The 17,458-nt window shown below is 38.4% G+C and overlaps 2 protein-coding genes across 2 annotated transcripts in view; both read right to left on the bottom strand.

Annotated features, from left to right (window-relative positions):
- Positions 1-1,219: 1,219 nt before the first annotated feature.
- wdr93 (WD repeat domain 93) lies at positions 1,220-8,435 on the bottom strand. Its single transcript, XM_063471841.1, has 14 exons — positions 8,364-8,435; positions 7,383-7,584; positions 6,700-6,764; positions 6,495-6,573; positions 6,325-6,398; positions 5,348-5,420; positions 5,063-5,143; positions 3,928-4,014; positions 3,658-3,789; positions 2,313-2,520; positions 2,171-2,231; positions 1,694-1,850; positions 1,414-1,600; positions 1,220-1,307 (listed from the first exon to the last, which is right to left on the bottom strand). Exons 1-14 carry the CDS (start codon positions 8,433-8,435, stop codon positions 1,220-1,222), a joined length of 1,566 nt encoding a protein of 521 aa, XP_063327911.1.
- Positions 8,436-13,384: 4,949 nt separating this feature from the next.
- Positions 13,385-17,458, bottom strand: part of LOC134630679 (RNA polymerase II elongation factor ELL-like) — a 36,387-nt gene continuing 32,313 nt past the window's right edge. The window contains exon 12 of the mRNA XM_063478205.1: positions 13,385-17,289. Coding sequence (XP_063334275.1) covers positions 17,179-17,289 — 111 coding nt within the window. The 3' untranslated portion in view covers positions 13,385-17,178. The remainder of the gene's footprint in view (positions 17,290-17,458) is intronic.

Genomic DNA, 17,458 nt, shown 5'->3' with positions numbered 1-17,458 from the left:
TATCAGTATCAGTTTACTTTTATGGAGAGATGTGGAAGTGTGCTCTCATAAGAAGAAAGGAAATGAAAGAGAATTACACAACTGTGTACAACCCTGTTTCAAAAAAACAGAATTGAATGAATGGGAGGTCTTTTAAAGACCAATATCATGTTCCCAATATCATCTCTTACCTGTCATCTAATTTTTACCTCAGTGCTCATTAAATTCAGACACCACCTGATCATGTTCCCCTCTAGAAAAATGTTTTTGTTTGCCAAAAAACATAGCTGAGTATAAACAATAAATACTCTTAAGCTACACTGTGTAATTATTTTAGTTCATTTTGTTGCATAACAAATTTTTTCCTGTCTTCTGAAAACATGACTTATGACACATTCAAGGCCCCAAAGGGCAACAAAATGTCAACATGCTGCGACAGAGCTCAGCTCAGCTTACATACACTCATCCTTTAAATAAATGTTGCTCGAGCTCAGTAGATATAAAAGCAAGGACCATTTTTCTACAAGTCACATTTAATACCTGAAATCTGATCTTACTTGAAATAAAATAAAAACCTGAGATTCAGGGTTTGAGTCACATTTGGATCTATGAGTTCTCCCAGGTAAAGTGTTGCTGTGAGAGGAGCATGTTTCAGCAACTTTGTATCCGAAATCATGAACATTTACTGCAAATAACACAGGCATGAAACCTTATTTCCCTCTATGAACATCATGCTCATTTTGGAGACTACACATTAGTTGTTAGTCTCCAAAATGAGCATTATGTTCATAACCCTATCAGGAGAAAGTTTAATGGGGTGATAGACCAAAAGAACAAAAGTTCAGTTTCCTGCAGGTACTTACAAAAGCAACTAAAGGAGTCGCCCCCTGCTGGCAATTAGAAAAATACAGGTGTAAAGGAGTTCCCCTTTGGCTTCACTTTTCAAATCTGGAAGCTACTCATCTTTTACATGCAGTCTTTGTGTGTGCCCATACACCAGGAAACAGATTCTCAAAATTATTTATGTTTTAATAAAACAATTTCAGTTTGCAATTCAAATGCATCAAAAATATTTAAATAACAGAAAACAAGGACAACATCTTAAGACAATTTCAGCAGTTCTATATTTATACTTGCTAAGTTTATCAATTAAAGAAATAATATTTAATAGGATCCTCCACTTTGTGTCTGGGTGAGTAGTGCTTTACAGATGGTGGGAATCACTTTATTAGTACTTTTATCATTTGCTGTAATTCTTCATTGGATTTTCCTGCAGCTGCTCCCATGTCTGTGTCAGAGTTTTGTTCCTTTCCTCCACAGACTGTGCTCTTCACATAAAAATGCAGGAAAAACACAATGCTACTTTATCATTCAAATACAAGTCATTGGTGGAGTTCAAGAACAGTCTGCATACAGTACAGAGACAATGCTAACCTCTTCTGAAGGTAGAGATTGCAGGTTTCCTCTAAGGTGTTGTAGCTCAGAGTTTGCTGCTGTCGTGTGGACTCAGGATATGAAACAACGTGCTGCTTAAAGATGTCAGACTCTGCAAAACGGAAGACGAAAAGCTGGCTCTGGCTCCTTTCTTCAGATGTAACACTGCAGCTGGTGTCCTGGTCACCTGGATGAGAAATAAAAAAAACCTTTATTTAGAGTATTGTTCTAACATTAATCCGGGAACATGCTGTTATCATAAAATGGTGTTTGGGTTTACCTCGTATGAACAGACTCTGCTGTTTGGAGTTCAGCGCATAAATTGGACTGTGGGGAGTCGTAATGAGATGAGTTGTGGGAGGAGTCAGGAAGCACACAGTGGTGTTGTTGATGACATCGTGGATGGAAATTTTCCCACTTCTTTGCATTACAAGTGACTCACAGGGGGCAGGAAAAACAAGACAGTAAGATAAGAATTTGAAGTCAATAAAGGGAACCTATTGTGTTGATTTCCTAGTGCATATTTCTATTTTTGAACCCAACTCCATTAGCTCTGCGTGACTCGCAGTTCAAAATAACCCATTTATCTTATACTGGGTCCACTGAACCTTTACATCACAAAGGTCCAATGGTGCATTTAGTGCAGTCTCAAGCCTGAGCTTTTGTCTCACAGGGGTTATTTGCCCATACACTGACCTCATCAAAAGTATTATGGCAATCCATTTTATATTTTTATCAAGAGCTTGAGTGTTCCTACCAATCCCTGCAGGAACTGCACTGATGCAGTAACAGGCGACAGGTCCTTGCTGTCCTTTGGCCTGAACAGACACATAAAGTAATGTGTAAAAACATTTGATCTAATACAATGCCACGCTACCACGCATGTAAACTCAGACAACCTTTCAGAGAGCTGCTTTGTGCTGGGTTTTGTCCCCCGTCCAGTTGTGACGGTTTGAATTGCTCCACTTTTACACAATATCAAAAGATGGACTTTTTCAGCAGTAGAAATCTGGAAGTCATCATCAGTCACAGGGCAGCAATCCACAAACTGTACCCTGAATAAGGCGCTGTTTGCTTCTGGCATTAAAACGATAGACAATGGAGCCCCTGGAAATAAAAACAAAGAGGAATAAACAGGCTAAAATGTGTTTAGAATAGAAATAAATAAAAAGCTTTAAGACTTTTGGCCTCATAGATATTACATCAGAGACTGTGTATTTTTCTGCTATCTGACTCATCCTCATTATCGTTTTCAGTCATGTTTTTGTTGGAGAATAAATATATCTGTCAGCTTACTGAGAACGTGATTATTAGCTGAACTGTGTTGTCATGTGCACAGCTGGATGCGTATTTAACTGTGGAAGCACTTAATAATAATGACACTGTTGTGTCATTATTATTAAGTGTCAGTAAGGGAGACAAAAGGATGTCTGCCTTTTCTGTCCATGTGTTTGCAGAGACACAGAATAGAAGAAAATGGATATTCTGTGAGGAAACCAATCATTGCTTTTCATCTGACTTCCTGAGAACATCAGATTTTTTTGTATAAGAACTTTAGAATATTGAATGAAGCCCTGCCATTTTTACAGGCCCCTTTAAATACACATGCGTGGGTAAAACTTTGGTGGCTTTTGATTTATATATATATATTTTTTTAGCAGTTTTGAGCCCTCATATCTAACTAAAGTACAAGACGATTTTAAACTCATTCCTGAGTGTCATGAGCTAGAGCCAAAATCTTGTTTTTCTTCAGCATATTATCCATATTCTCATTCATATTACTTTAAACATCAATATCATGGGATATATCATAGTTTCAACAACGGCAGCAATTTAATATTGAAGAGGTAGAGAAACAGGAAAAAGAATTGGTACCCTGATAATTTACTGGAGAAATCTTCCAAAATTGCATTTGAGTAAACTTTCAGAGGTCATATCACCACTTGGGATAAGTTGCTTGTCAAAGGAACTCATATGAAAAGTTTTGATACAGTGCTCACCATTAGCATTAATTCCTTCTGGGGGGTCAAAGTGATTTCCTATTCTAAACATTCTAAACATTATGACTATGAAATGGAGAAGCAAAATAGAATGTGAACTGATGTTCACATGTTCTATTTTCCAGATTTCACTTTAACGGAAAACAAGGATGTCTGCAGAAACTCTGTAAACTCCCAATCAAAGAAAGCTCTGGAGAATTCAGCCATGGTGACATTTTAGAGATGCCCCGTAGAATTTACTCACCGGATCGCCTGTCCCAGACACACACCAAGGCATCACTGAGCCCAAGAGCGATGTAACGGGTGCATTTACTAACAGCTGAGCAGAGGATTTCCTTTGCGTTTGGCCACAATACATCTGGCATTGGGTCCACATCTGCATCAAACAGAAGGCCATTCCAAAACATTAAAATAATCTCACTGGTGTAAAGAAAAGTATGCTGTAACATCAGCACTCTTTAAAGCTTTTGTTCTTAGTATCTAGACTTATCTCTAAATTAATAAAATATCCTACTTGGGCTGCTCTTTGGTGGTTTTTTTAGGAAATACTGAAGAAGATTACAGCTGCCACTCCACCACACAGCAACAGCGACAAGTAATCCTAAGAAAAGGTCAGACATTAAAAATGACATTAACAGGAGCATGGTCTGCATACAGACTTGAATATGTCTTTGATGGATCTGACTGTTGAATGCATAACGAATAAAATCCAAAGCAGGAGGATACCCTTGTGACTTTCAATCAGTTCATCAATCATACATATAAGGTCAGAAAGACAGAAGGATCATTACTGTGGAAACTTCCAAATGGGTTTGACATATTTAAATTACTGTTAAGCAATTAAGCAATAACACATGGACTCTGTTACAAACCTGGCTGAAACTCTGCTTTGCTGTCACCAGGACCACAGGGCAGAAGAAAGTTCCACGTGCAATGTCTGGAAAAGATTCAGTAACTAATATGTAACAAAAGAGAGATAATTGTTTGCAGACAGACAGATTACAAATGCTGGAGTACCCACAGGTGAGTTTTATTTACTCTTTATATTAAGATGTAGAACTAACTCATCTTATGTCTTTAATACTGGATTTGCTGATAATATAGTGACTGGTTCGATTAGTGGTTCTTTGCATATCTGAATGAATCTGTTAGTGTCATTCTAGTTTTCTTTAGTTAACTACATGAGGTATTAGAAGGCAACCACACAGGAAGTGAGGAGCACCAATGTGGCAACCAGAGACCACTAAAAGTCAACAACATTCGACGATTTCAAACGACTACGAGCAAAATATCTGCTGGCGATGCAAAGTGGGCAGATTTTTTAATTTTGAGGTGAGCGAGCAGTATGACATTTACAAATATAAACAAAATGAGCATAATTATTATCTAATACAGACAGACAGACAGACAGACAGACAATCTGCAGAATATCTGTGAACTCCCAATCAAGAAAAGCTCTGGAGAATTCAGCCATGGTGATATTTTAGAGATGCCCCGTAGGATTTATTTTAGACAGACAGACAGACTGACCAAAACAAAACAGAGCAACCAATGAAAGCAGCTTAGCTTTGAAATGCTGATTGTATTGGCATGAACTTTATCACACCTTGGGCTTTCATTCATTTCCTTTCTTTTTCCTTCATCTGTACTGAAGGGCGGCTTCTCCAAACGATGGCTGCTGCTCCTGATTATGTCCAGAGCCAAACAGTGCATCAGAAAGTCTGCTGGCTGCGACGTCTCAGGTGGACTATTGAGTGCCTTCTCTGCCAAAAAGCAGAAACATGAAGGTCAGTTGCTTTGGCTGCATTTTTATTTCAATCATAAAAACAAGAGATACAATACATAAAAACTGATAGACCCACATACATCTCTGCATGTTTGGTTAAATTATAGCACAGTGTAAATGTAATGCGTCTGCTCTAACAGAAAAGTTATACCTGTTGGGATTTTTGGTGGCCTGATTTGAATCATTACGGTAACTGGTGACCATTCAGATGAGTTTGGGTTCTGAGGATTAAAAAAACCCCAAAAAACAGTTTATTTAATGTGTGATTCAGTCACATGCAATATATAGTCTCGATCAAAAGTTTAAGACCACTTGCAAAATGGCAAAAAATCATATTTTGCATGGTTGGATCTTAACAAGGTTCCAAATAGAGCTTCAACATGCAACAAGAAGAAATGAGAGTGAGACAAAACATTTTTTTTGAGCATGCAATTTATTGAAAACAATACTTAAACTGAAACAGGCTGTTTTAGAACTGATCAAAAGTTTAGGACCACATGCCTTTAAAAGGCAAAATCTGTGAAAAAAATGTGGATTCATTGTCACCCACTGCATACATTTGGAAATCCTAGGTAACTTCCTTATTGCAACCTTCTGCATTTAGAAGGTTTTCAGAAAACCTGACATCTGACCCTCACATTGAGGTCGAGGTCACTGAGATTCAAACCGAGATTTTTAATACATACACTTATCATATTAATTTGACAGTCCTTGTGTCATCTTTCTTGAATTGTCATGTTCACGAAATTTTCAGAAAATCTGACTTCTGACCTTGGCCTTGAGGTCAATGTCATGGATATTTGAACTTGTCTAAGATTTATAGTAGATACGCCTAAGGTATTAAATATGAAAATCTTAGCTGGGTGTTAATGCTACTTGCCCGGCCGGATGATGACAATACCCCAAGCATTTCAGGTTTAGGGGTAAAATCTAGAAAAACAACCAAAAAGATGGGAAAACCTGAAAAAAATGATGGTAACAAGTGTAATATGGAAACAAATGGCATAAAGAACAAAGAGAGACCGGGATGTAACCAGGACTTCAAAATCTTTGGTCTTAGCGCTCCTTCCCAGAGTTCAGTACCCAAAACACATTCTTATTTCAATTTAAATTGTGACTCATTACCTGTGCCATCTCCAACTCTTTCAGCCATGCTGCTGAAGGGAAGTGGTAGATCTCGAGCCAAACAGCTCCGCCGCCTGATAGGATACATAAAATGAATAAGATTTTGCATTTGATTGCAAACTCTTTAACTAAATCCCATCATAAAAACTAAAATAGAAGTTCATACTTACAACTGAGTGATGCAGCTCCATAATTTCCCCCTTCAAATAGTTCAAATGACAAACAAATGCTCCTTTTGTTGATATCTTCCTGTTATTCAAATAATTGATTTGTTTTCTTTTGTTTTTTGAATAATTAAAAACAGAAAAATTCAAAGTAAAAACCACACCCTGTCCCAGTTATATAAGTCATTTAGTAAAATGGCACAATACACACCATAATGTTAGTAACGCAGAGGAGGTATATCGAGTCTGAATGATGACCAAAGACTCTCGCAACACCTGTAGATGATAGCAATGGTGTCAGTATGATGAATAACATTTAATAATATAGAACCTGTTTACACACTTCAAAAAGCATCACTGTCTAAGGCAGTGGTTCACAAAATGTAAAATTAAAATGGAGCATTAAATGCACAAAAAGGCATGAATTAAATAATATTTACTACATTAATTACATCAGATGCCCTGATTAACATACCAGTGGCTCAGACTGACTGCAAGAATAATATTTTTTATGACTTAAAAATGAACAGTTTCTTGGGTGGAGTTAAGTTATGCTAAGATTGTGCCAAGTAACCCAACAAGGCTCTTGGAAACCAAACATCCCTTCTTAGAGAAAATGTGCCAACTGCACAGATTCTTAACCAGAGGCAGCAGCAAAGTCTGATTGTGTGTGAAAGCGGCCAATAAAAAGAATAGTGACAGGAGCCTGTCCTATCTGTCATAGGGTGAGAGGGCGGGGTGCATCTTGGACAGCTTGCCAGGCCATTGCACGGCCAAATGTCAGTGTGCGTTTGCTTATCTATAAAATTCCAGCTGTCTGATATATTTTTATGGCAGATAATTGTTATAAACAGCAGAAGCAACCCAAGGAAAGCCTGGTGGACCATAACTCACCCATATCATCAACAGTGCCAAGCAGATACATGGTCTTAGACATACTGGTCATCTGGATAGATGTAATTTCCAGCCTGTCCTGCAGCCACCCTGCAACACGATTCAGAGATGACGCACACCACACAGACAAGCCCCCGGAGTGGCCCAGACAGAGGTACCTGCCGTCGTCTGAGCAAGCCAGGCAGTTGGTGTTTTCTGGGAGCTGACAGATGAGGGAAAAAAGTCTTTCTAGAAGCAAGTCTCACCACTAAAAACCTTATATGGGCTGCTATTTTGAAACAATAATTAAAATAACTTCATGAATTTCATTAATCACAAGTATGTGAAATTGCACGTATAGAATCACAAGTGAAATGAAATCTCATAACAAATGCTCAAAAATACTTGCTCACACCTGTAAGTTGTATTTCTACAATCTTCCCACAGGTTTCAATTCTTCGAGTAACATATTTCTAGCTTAGAATGAGTATGAAAACATTGACATTTTGTTTAACGAAACTGTTATTCTTATTTGACAACCTTGTTTTCTTCATTGTAAAAAAATGGAATAGCTCTGTTTGCTGGTTCAGAGTTGACTGGATATATTTCATACCGGTCTACACAAAAAGTCCTCACTTTGGCCAAGTGGCAACAGATGCCATGATGCTACATGGATATAAAAATGTGAGAAAACATCAGATTATAAGCTTTAAAAATGTCTTATTTGACAGTTTTCACAAAGTAAATCATGTTCTATTATTGGTTTGTTAAATACATATTTCTTTGGTTTAGGAATCAAATGCATGGTGTCCAAATGAGTAGACATGTTTGTAACTCCCTGAAAAATGGGTTCATGAACAAAATTTCAATTGCATTTTGGGTTGTTTTTCTTTTCGTGCTTAAAGAGGAATAAAAATCTAAGGAAAAAATCGTGACTTAGGCCCTCATAATTAATGCATAAGATAGTTAAACTCAAAACTTTACATGTCAAGATCTTTGTACCTGCATCACACCAGTAAGTTCCAAAGTAGGTGTCTCATCCCTAGATGTCTTCGCTTTATGGGCTGATTCCATTTCTTATGTTTTCTTAGTGCATACAAAGAAATCAAATAAAAAAATAAAAAAAACATACAAAGAATTTTGGCATTACCCCAAAGAAGCATCACTGTAATCAAAACAAATTTGTAACCATTTTTGACAACTACAGTTATCAAATAACCAGAAATAAAACTGTGTAGTGGACCACTAGTGGGCTCCACTCACACACAGTGTATGGGAAGAGGTTGCTGCCTGTGGGTTCAGTTGTGTTGTGATGAAGAATAAACCTGGAGAGAGAATCGAGAGCTCTCATGTCGTCTTTGTTTACCTCCACAACAGAAAGAAAACATTTTAGAAAGAAATACATATCTGTGAAATAAGACAACACACACTCACTGCTTTAACTATATGTAGATTTTGCTCATCTGCCCCTGTCAGTTTGGCCGGCGTCCATAGGTTCTGTCCAATAATATGACGCGAGACTGGAGTAAAATACATCCATGGATTGGCACTTTATTAAAGAAGGAGCATGATAACAGCACAAACACTAACCTACAACTAAACAAAATGGCTTCCTTTTATACTCTACCTTTTCAGGTGAGCATCCGGAAAAGTCCAAGTATGGGGTTAACTAATCAAAATGAAAACATAACCCTCCACACAAACAAACATACAATTACATTAAAGCACATCACAACATATACATATTTCCAACACGTACTATAAACAAACCAATAACATAAGCTTCACCCATTCCTATATAAACTAAAAACCCTACTCCCTAACCTGGCACACTGGTCTGCTCCAAGAGCTCTTAAACAGGTGATTGAGCCGCTTTCAATCTTTTGCTCCACATCCTGCAAGAAGCAACCAGGACAGGCGAGTACCTTTATAAGTTCACATTTCACATAGATTTCGGTTATTGATAAATGATTAACTGCAAGCAGCTCTAACTTTGGCTCTTCTCTGACACAGGTAGGATGGCCAGTCCCACTGTCTCTTCACCGTTACAAGCTGTCAATTTAATCGTATGTCAAATAACCTAATAAAGGACTCCATAAGAACTAATGTGTTTTTTATTTATTACAGTATTTTAAATTCCAATCCAACAATTAATCACTAACAATACCAACCAGGTAATGGAACCCCTGGTCTCCATTACAGCCCCTTTATTAGCTAGAAAAATCCCTGACGTTAATTCAGTATAAAGTATTCCAATAACATGTAGAAAATGGTCGTTACTATGCAGGAAGTGAAACAGCCTTAAATGTCACATTGGTAAAAGCTGATACTATTTATATGCTGCTGAAAGTATTTATTGGAAATAAATAAAACAAAAAATGAATCAGATTAGCCCTTTTCGTAACACTTGATGTCGTTCACTAAATACTTTAGAGCATAGAGTTTACAACTTTACACACAGACTGATTTATACGGCCTAGATGTGGCTGAAAAAGAGTTCAGTGAGGTCACTGGTTAGCCTGGACGCTAACAAACAGCTGAGACCACAGATACAAAAAAAAAAAGAAATCGTAATATAAAGCTGTTTGACTCAGGACAAAAAAGGGGCAGCTTGTAAAACAACTATTAAATCACAAACAAAAGTATTTTAGTGTAAGTGTCATTTTAGACCAGTGTGGAAAAGTGAAAATAGATATGTTGGTCTTACCTTAGCTTTGTGAACTCTGAACGGGCTTGATGTATCACGGTCGCTATGACAACCGTCTGGCTCCACCCCGACCGCGGTTTAAAGCTGCTTTGTGTCAGGAGGAGCTACACACAGGAGGTGTTGGCTGTCCTATTGGCCTCCCTGCTGCTGCGGAGCCTGGGGAGGTCTGCTTGCCTCCGCCCCGTGGGAAAGGGTCACATCTCTTGGGTCTGGGTGCCGTTTCCCCCTCTGGGGGCGAGGGTACCGTAGGTTCGTAGACTTAAACTACACCTTTCTTGGCTGCTACTTCAATAGAGTATGTTTGGGGAGTGTGATTGTGTGTACATGTCCATGTATGTCTGTCCCTACGTTGGGTGAGTGCTAAGTGTTTGTATATGTGTGTATGAGGGTGGGAATGCATGTTTGTGTCTGTGTGTGCCTGTTTGTCTGTGTCTATATGTCAGGTCGGGTCTTAGACTCCACCTCTCTGGGAACACCCAGGCCCTCCAAAGTGTGGAGGCCTATCTCCCCTCACCACACTCCCTGCCGGTAACTGATGCCCTCAGGGGTCGGTGCATTGGTGGTTCTTGGTGTCCGGGGCTGGGCGCTCAGGTATGCACCAGCTCACTCCCGGTGGCTACTTGGCGGGGCCTGGTGCCTGTCGCTCGGTCAGGCCTCTTCCGGGGCAAAGGGGGCCCCCGGGCCTCTGGCCTCGGGGTCTGCGGCTCGGTTCACTCTGGCACAGCTGGCTGCCGGCAGAGCCGGCGGGCACGCCAGTGCAGCCCCCTCTGGCTTCTGCTCCGTGGCTACTGGGTGACCCCTCGTCTGGGGATCCCCTCAGCCCTTCCCAGGAGGGTGGCACAGATGCCCCTCCGGTGGTACTCCTTGGGCTCTCGCACTCTGGGGCCTCTGGATGTCTGGAGCCTGGATCTCCTCCATGCCTGCTTCATGCCCTGGGGGACGGGGCTATGGCCCTCTACACCCTCTAGCAGACCATTGCATGGGGAAACCATTTGACTACAAGCGCGCTGATCCACACAGGTGTGCACACGGGTGTTTACTGTTCGTAGACTTAAACTACACCTTTCTTGGCTGCTACTTCAAAGCACATTGTGCGCTGTCTGTCCTGCGTGCTACACAATAACATTCAATATTTAGTATTTACTGCTGTTTACACTTAGCTAGATTAATGCAATGGTGTTGTGTTTAGTATGTTGCTTTGTTTTTTTTGCTTGTTTTCTATTCTTTCTCTCTCAACAGGTGATCCAGGAGATTTTTTTTCCCTTTCTCACTGTCCCTCTTCCGTTCTGTTTTTCTTTTCCTTCCTCTCTTTCTTTCCCCTTTTCCTATCCCCCACTCATGTCTGTCCCGTCTGTAACAACTGAAAATAAAATAAAATAAACAATAAAAACAAAGGTCGATCAAATGGACCAATACGGGAATGCCATGATGATCCATTTGGCAAAATAAATCCATTGGGTATCCTTGTTGGTCGTCAGACAACAATTCTGATGACTAAAGAACCAAATGGGACAGGCAAAAAAAAAAAGAGGAGGAGCTACACACCGGCGTGGATGCTACAGAAGGACGGTCACAGTGAGATCTGCAACCCTGCAATCTAATCTACGTCTGAAGAAAGTGTATGTTCTATTCTTGAGATAAATGACTGATAAAATATTATTCTAATGTGCACTTTCTGTAAAGCAGAAAGTATATTTTTTTTATATTTGGCAGCACTTTTTTAATAATTTCACACTATTAAGCATTATTAAAGTATTAGTAAGGTATTATCAAGTACATAATTTATCATTTATATACATTGCCCCTCTTTTGTATGCCATTTAAAAATATAGATATATTATTATGACTATGATTACGATTGTTACTGTGATAGCTCTGCATGATGTAACAGTAACGGGTGGATAGACATACCTGTATTTATAAATGACATACTGAGGAGGACTCTCTCATTCTCATTTATCTTTGAATGTTATTCCATGTGGTTTAAGGGTTTCTTTTTCTCAAAATCATACTTTACTCATAGCATATGCATATTTATCTGTTCCCCCTCTCCTGTTAGACGAGTGGACCAATCTTTGCCTACTGCAAGTGCCAACATCTTCATGATGTATAGAAAGATTTTACACACATTAAAGACACATTTCTTTGCACTAAGCAGCAACCTCTGCAGCTAAAAATTCAAACCAATTATAATAGCAAAGAGTGCAGTTTCTCTAGTGGTCACTCCCAATTTTATTTATATAACACAAAATCACAGCAGCAGTCATCAACAGTATTTCTCTTGTGCTATCATTTTAATACAACTCTACAAGCATGTCAGCCTTGCAACTACTCAACCTGCTGAACCCAGCAGACATGAATAAGCAGCCAAAACTTAACTGAACTGGTCTGTGTTTTTCATTGCAAGTTGGAGAATGATACTGGGATGAGGTCAACATGGGGACAAGCTGATGGTCTCCTGTTGTTCTCCTTTTATAACATGGTAGTAAACAGTAAATAAAATAGTTTTTTGTACCTCAACTGCCGCCTTGCAACTCTGAATGTTTTTAGATCTAATCCATCTGGATACCAGAGTTAGTCTGTATCTTTGCAGTAAGTAGCAGATGTGTGTATTTAGGCACTGCATCTGTACAGTTTATCAATGCAGCTTGCTAACCACAGTTACTAGTGTTAGCTGATGACTTAACCTACATTCTCAAATATGGTAACTTCCAGCTAAACAGGCAAAAATGCAGCAATTATAATAAAATGAATGTGGCCTTCAAAAAGCATCTTCAAAAAGTATGCTATGACCATCTTTATTATACAGTTTACAATTAGCCCTCAAAGTATACCAAAATGCAAAATTAATAGGACTGTTTCATGCATGTGAAGCATTATGATGATATGGTGCTGCACTGTGTTAACTGACAGGATTTTATAGCCAGCCACAGCTGGCCTTCGCTTTAACAATTAAGGAAGATATTATTATTCAGGATCTAAACGCTTGGATTTTTAAAGATCTTGATTTAGCCCATCCTTTACATTTGACACTTTATTTTAAGTTTTAAAGTTTGCAGTTGTTACATTTTTGACAAAGGAAAACTCTCTTGCCCTTTATAAAACAGATAATAAAATGTCTTATACAATAATATATATATATATATATATATATATATATATATATATATATATATATATATATATATATATATATATATATATATATATATGTGTATGTATGTATGAGGGTGCCTGTGTGCATAAAGAAAACATGATTGCTGTGTGCACAAAAAAGTAAGAGCAATACATGAAGAAAAATGTCTGTGGTTATAGATCTCTTTGATGGTTTTATTTGTTTGAAATTTGCACAATAGAAGAAGAGAAAGTACACAACTGTAAAATGCAGTTCATAATGCATACGCTCCTCTCGCCGTCTTCATCATCGGTGATACTTTTATCCTGCTCGATCGCCCAAATATAATCATACCCTCTTAATCACAACAATCCAAAAATAATTATGGTTTTCCATCAATAATCTGACACGTCAATTCCTTTCTTTCTATAAATCTTTTTCATAATTACCACTTGTTCATCAATTGTTACTTTTAAGATTGGACTTTTTGTGCTTGAAATATGGCAGAAATAACTAAAAGGCAAATTTTCAAATCAAACTACTCTGTGCTCAGAAAGTAAAACAGGGTGTCAACAGGAATATCGGCAGCATTAGAAATATATAAGTGTTATTCTTAATGGCGAATGCCTGCACATTTACCTCAGTGATGAATAAAGCAAAATGTACCAGAAGGATTACAAATGCAACAAATGAGTAAGCAATGTCACCACAGGAAACAGAGAACGTTAAATTACATTAAGAATACAGAAAGCCACTGTTGGCAATCATTTAAACAGTTTTAAACAGCAAACAGTGGTAATAAGGCAGATAACAGATGAGTGTGTGTATGGATAATAACCATCTTGATATTGGCAGTTTGAAGACTATACAAGTATTCTTAAGGCTTCTATGTCAATGACTGTGTAATGACATTCAATACAAAAGCTGCAGCCACAATGGACAAATACACTCTGAATGGGCACTGATTAAAAGTTGAGAATTCAGCTCTCCAAGCTTAAAATACCTAAATACTACAACATATAGTAAGTTAGCAAATGCACATATTTTACCAATATGGTGGCAGCTTCTTGAAACCAGTCACTGTACACTATAAAACATCCTCAGTTAACTACTTTTATTTTCTAATAAGACAAAAAAAAGCAACACAATATGAACATCAACCCTCATAAAGGTGAACTTTTCTCATAAGTAAAATGACTTTGTGGGGTTAATTATCCAGTTTACACAGGAATGCTTCTTTAATGACTGCATTTATGTTCATCGTACCTACGGGGACACTTCATTAGGTATATCTGGCTAGCATGGGCTTGGACCCCCGTTTGCCTTCGGAACAGCACATATTCAACAAGGTGCTGAAAACATTCCTCAGAGATTTTGGTCCATATTGACATGATAGCTTCACACAGCTGCTGCAGATTCGTCACCTGCACATCTACGATGTGGATTTCTTAATCCACTGTATCTCAAAGGTGCTCTATTCAATTGTAATGTAGTGGCTGTGGAGCTCATTTGAGTATAGTGAACTCATTGTCGTGTTGAAAAACCAGTTTGAGATGATTTGAATGTCGTGACAGGTCACCTTATCCTAATGGTCATTTATCATTGTTTAAATGCTTGTATGCTAAGGGGCCAAAGTGTGCCGAGAAAATGCCAAATTCTGTCCCCACCATCTGAGTGTAACAGCTGAAATGAAGACTCATCAGACTGAGTAACATTTTTTTCAGTCTTTTTTCCCCAATTTTGGCAAGTGTGCCGAAACTGTAGCCTCAATTTTCTGTTCTTAGTTGACAGGAGTGCCAACCAGTGTGGCATTCTGCTGCAATGTTCAAACTGCATACCTCAGTTTTAAGAAGTGGTTACTGTTGCCTTCCTGTCAGCCTGAATCAGTCTGTTTATTCTCCTGTGACATCAACAAAGCATTTTCGCCCAGAGAACAGCTGCTCACTGGATATTTTCTCTTTTTTTGGACCATTGTCTGTAAACCATGGAGTTGGTGGTGTGGGAAAAATCCCAGCAGGTCAGCAGTTTCTGAAATGCACAGACCAGCCCTTCTAGCACAAACAACCACACCAACTTCAAAGGCACTTAATCACCTTTCTTCCCCATTCTGATGCTTGTTTTGAACTTCAGCAGGTCGTCTTGTCTATATGCCTAAATGCATTGAGTTGCTGCCATGTGATTGGCTGATTTGATCTTTAAAAATGAGTTGAACAAGTGTGCCTACTAAAATGAATGCAAACTGTTCTGTTCATTTAACTGTTTTCATCTAACTGAGCTGCTTTTATTGCATCAAGGCTTCTGCTGCAGTAAACCTTGTTGCTTTGTCACCACGATGTAGTACTTAGAAGTGGAAAATTACAATAAATCAAACCCCATGATGTTGAAAACCTTGCACAGATTTCCAGGATCATAACTGACCCCACACAACTTTCCAATATCCTTGCCACATCAATGTGCCAATTCATGAAAAAAATAAAGTAGTTTTTGCCATTGTGATATAAAAAATTTTCACAGCAGCACTGAAGTTTAAAGTAACAGGTTTGCTATGTGCCTCATTCTTTTTTTAATCTATTTTTATAGTGTACAAGTGAATGGTTTCAAACATAGCCGGAGAGTTAGGTGACGTGTCTATTAACTGCTACCGAGGCCTTCTGTAGCTATATTAATCTTTTAATATTTAGAGTCCTTTGGGGCTGCAGAGACAAAACACACAGTAAGTTATGATACTTTCATCTACAACCTCTCCCCTCTTGCTTGGATACAAACACTTAGATCTACCAAGACCGGCTACCACAATCCGTGGAGACCAGCGACACAGGAATGAGGAAAATCATTTCAAAATAAATACATCAGTAGTTCTATGTAAAAAGAGACAAAGACACTTCTTTCCAGTAGGTTTAAATACTTTAAACTAGACTTGCTGCTTGCTTATTAATGACGTCTGAGCATTTTGGTCCGTTTAGCAAAAGAAAGGGAGTGTACTTAATAAATACTTAATAAATACGGCACATGTCGACTTATTGCAGTAAGTTTCATGTGAACCTGAAGCTCTTAACATGTTCAACCAGGTAACTGAGAACTAATTTTTGCTCGTTGGATTCAGCAGCTTTCAAAATGAGCCCGAATCAATTTAGTGTGTGAAATGTGAAGATCACATACTTCATAAAAAGTAAGAAACCAGCTGACTCCAGCTAAACAGCAGGAACCTCTTACTGGCTGCATCGCAAAATGTCATTATCTTACATGACTTTTTGTTTTGCCACAGGGTGACAATTATTCCACTTATTTCCAGTACAGAACAAATGTAATGCAGAACTCTAAAACTTCCCTTCCTCCAAGATAAATGCCTGAAGCACTGCAGGTGGAAAAAGAGGGGGAAAAAATCTCACCCACTTTGCATAATAAGACATGAAGGATAAGTCTGAAAAAAATTATTTGAATCATTTTCTCTTTTTCTTTGCAGTGCACAGCTTCTGTCATTAATCACAAATTAGGGTGCTTTGATAAGAACCTGAACAGTAGTGTCTCTTTTATGCTGCTTATTTAAATCTTTAAATGTTAAAAAAAAAAAGAGTGAGTGAAAAACTGCCTGAGGCAACGTTTGACTGAGCAAGACTCAAAAACAAAGGGAATAAGTTAAAGTCACTTCTACCTTTGATATATTTCAATTCAAATGTCTGACACTGAGTCTGGCTGACAGAAGGTTTTAGGAAATGTATCTGTCTTGGCAAAGTGAGGTTCACAGTCCTCATTAGTGCCAAGACTCTCTCTTTGCCTCTCCCTCTGACTTCTTAAATCCATGAGATATCTTTTAAGAAGTCATAACTACACAACTAAAAGACCACAATAGAAATCTGCTATAGATTTAATATCATCAATGCTCACGGCATCATTTGTAGTCTGCAATAGCGTCTGGCTTTTTCATATAAAACCTTTTCACCATATAAAAACTCTTTGTTTGACACTCTGGTTGTGTATGCATATATGAAAATCTGCTACGAGGAAGCTTTAGAGACGTCATAGTCCATGATGAGCTGCTTGATATATGAAAGTTTTTCGTGGAGATACTCGCAGCGTTTCTTTTCTTCCCGGTAACCGGGGAACTTCTGTGGAGACAAAAAAAGTGTATTATTAAAAGAGTTTTACATGGTTTTCCTCTATGTTCACGCCTACATAAAGCCATTGCCCTTAAGCATTTTGGACTTACATAGTAGACAGGTGGAAATCCTAAACAGAGCAACTGCAAAAAACCTTCTTAAACTAGTGGCAGCCTAC

This window comes from Pelmatolapia mariae, linkage group LG1 (assembly GCF_036321145.2).
Source record: "Pelmatolapia mariae isolate MD_Pm_ZW linkage group LG1, Pm_UMD_F_2, whole genome shotgun sequence".
NCBI lineage: Eukaryota > Metazoa > Chordata > Actinopteri > Cichliformes > Cichlidae > Pelmatolapia > Pelmatolapia mariae.
The sequence above is the reverse complement of the archived record's forward strand: the minus strand, read 5'-3'. Positions and strand labels throughout refer to the sequence as shown.

What these genes read in the sequence shown, in the direction of transcription:
- wdr93 (XM_063471841.1), bottom strand. Translation starts at nt 8,435, where the DNA reads ATGGAATCAGCCCATAAAGCGAAGACATCTAGGGATGAGACACCTACT. An exon ending in TGTCTGGGACAGGCGATCCG is followed by an intron (nt 2,521 to 3,657) that starts GTGAGTAAATTC and finishes TTTTATTTCCAG; the next exon opens with GGGCTCCATTGTCTATCGTT. An exon ending in AATCTCTACCTTCAGAAGAG is followed by an intron (nt 1,308 to 1,413) that starts GTTAGCATTGTC and finishes TTTTATGTGAAG; the next exon opens with AGCACAGTCTGTGGAGGAAA.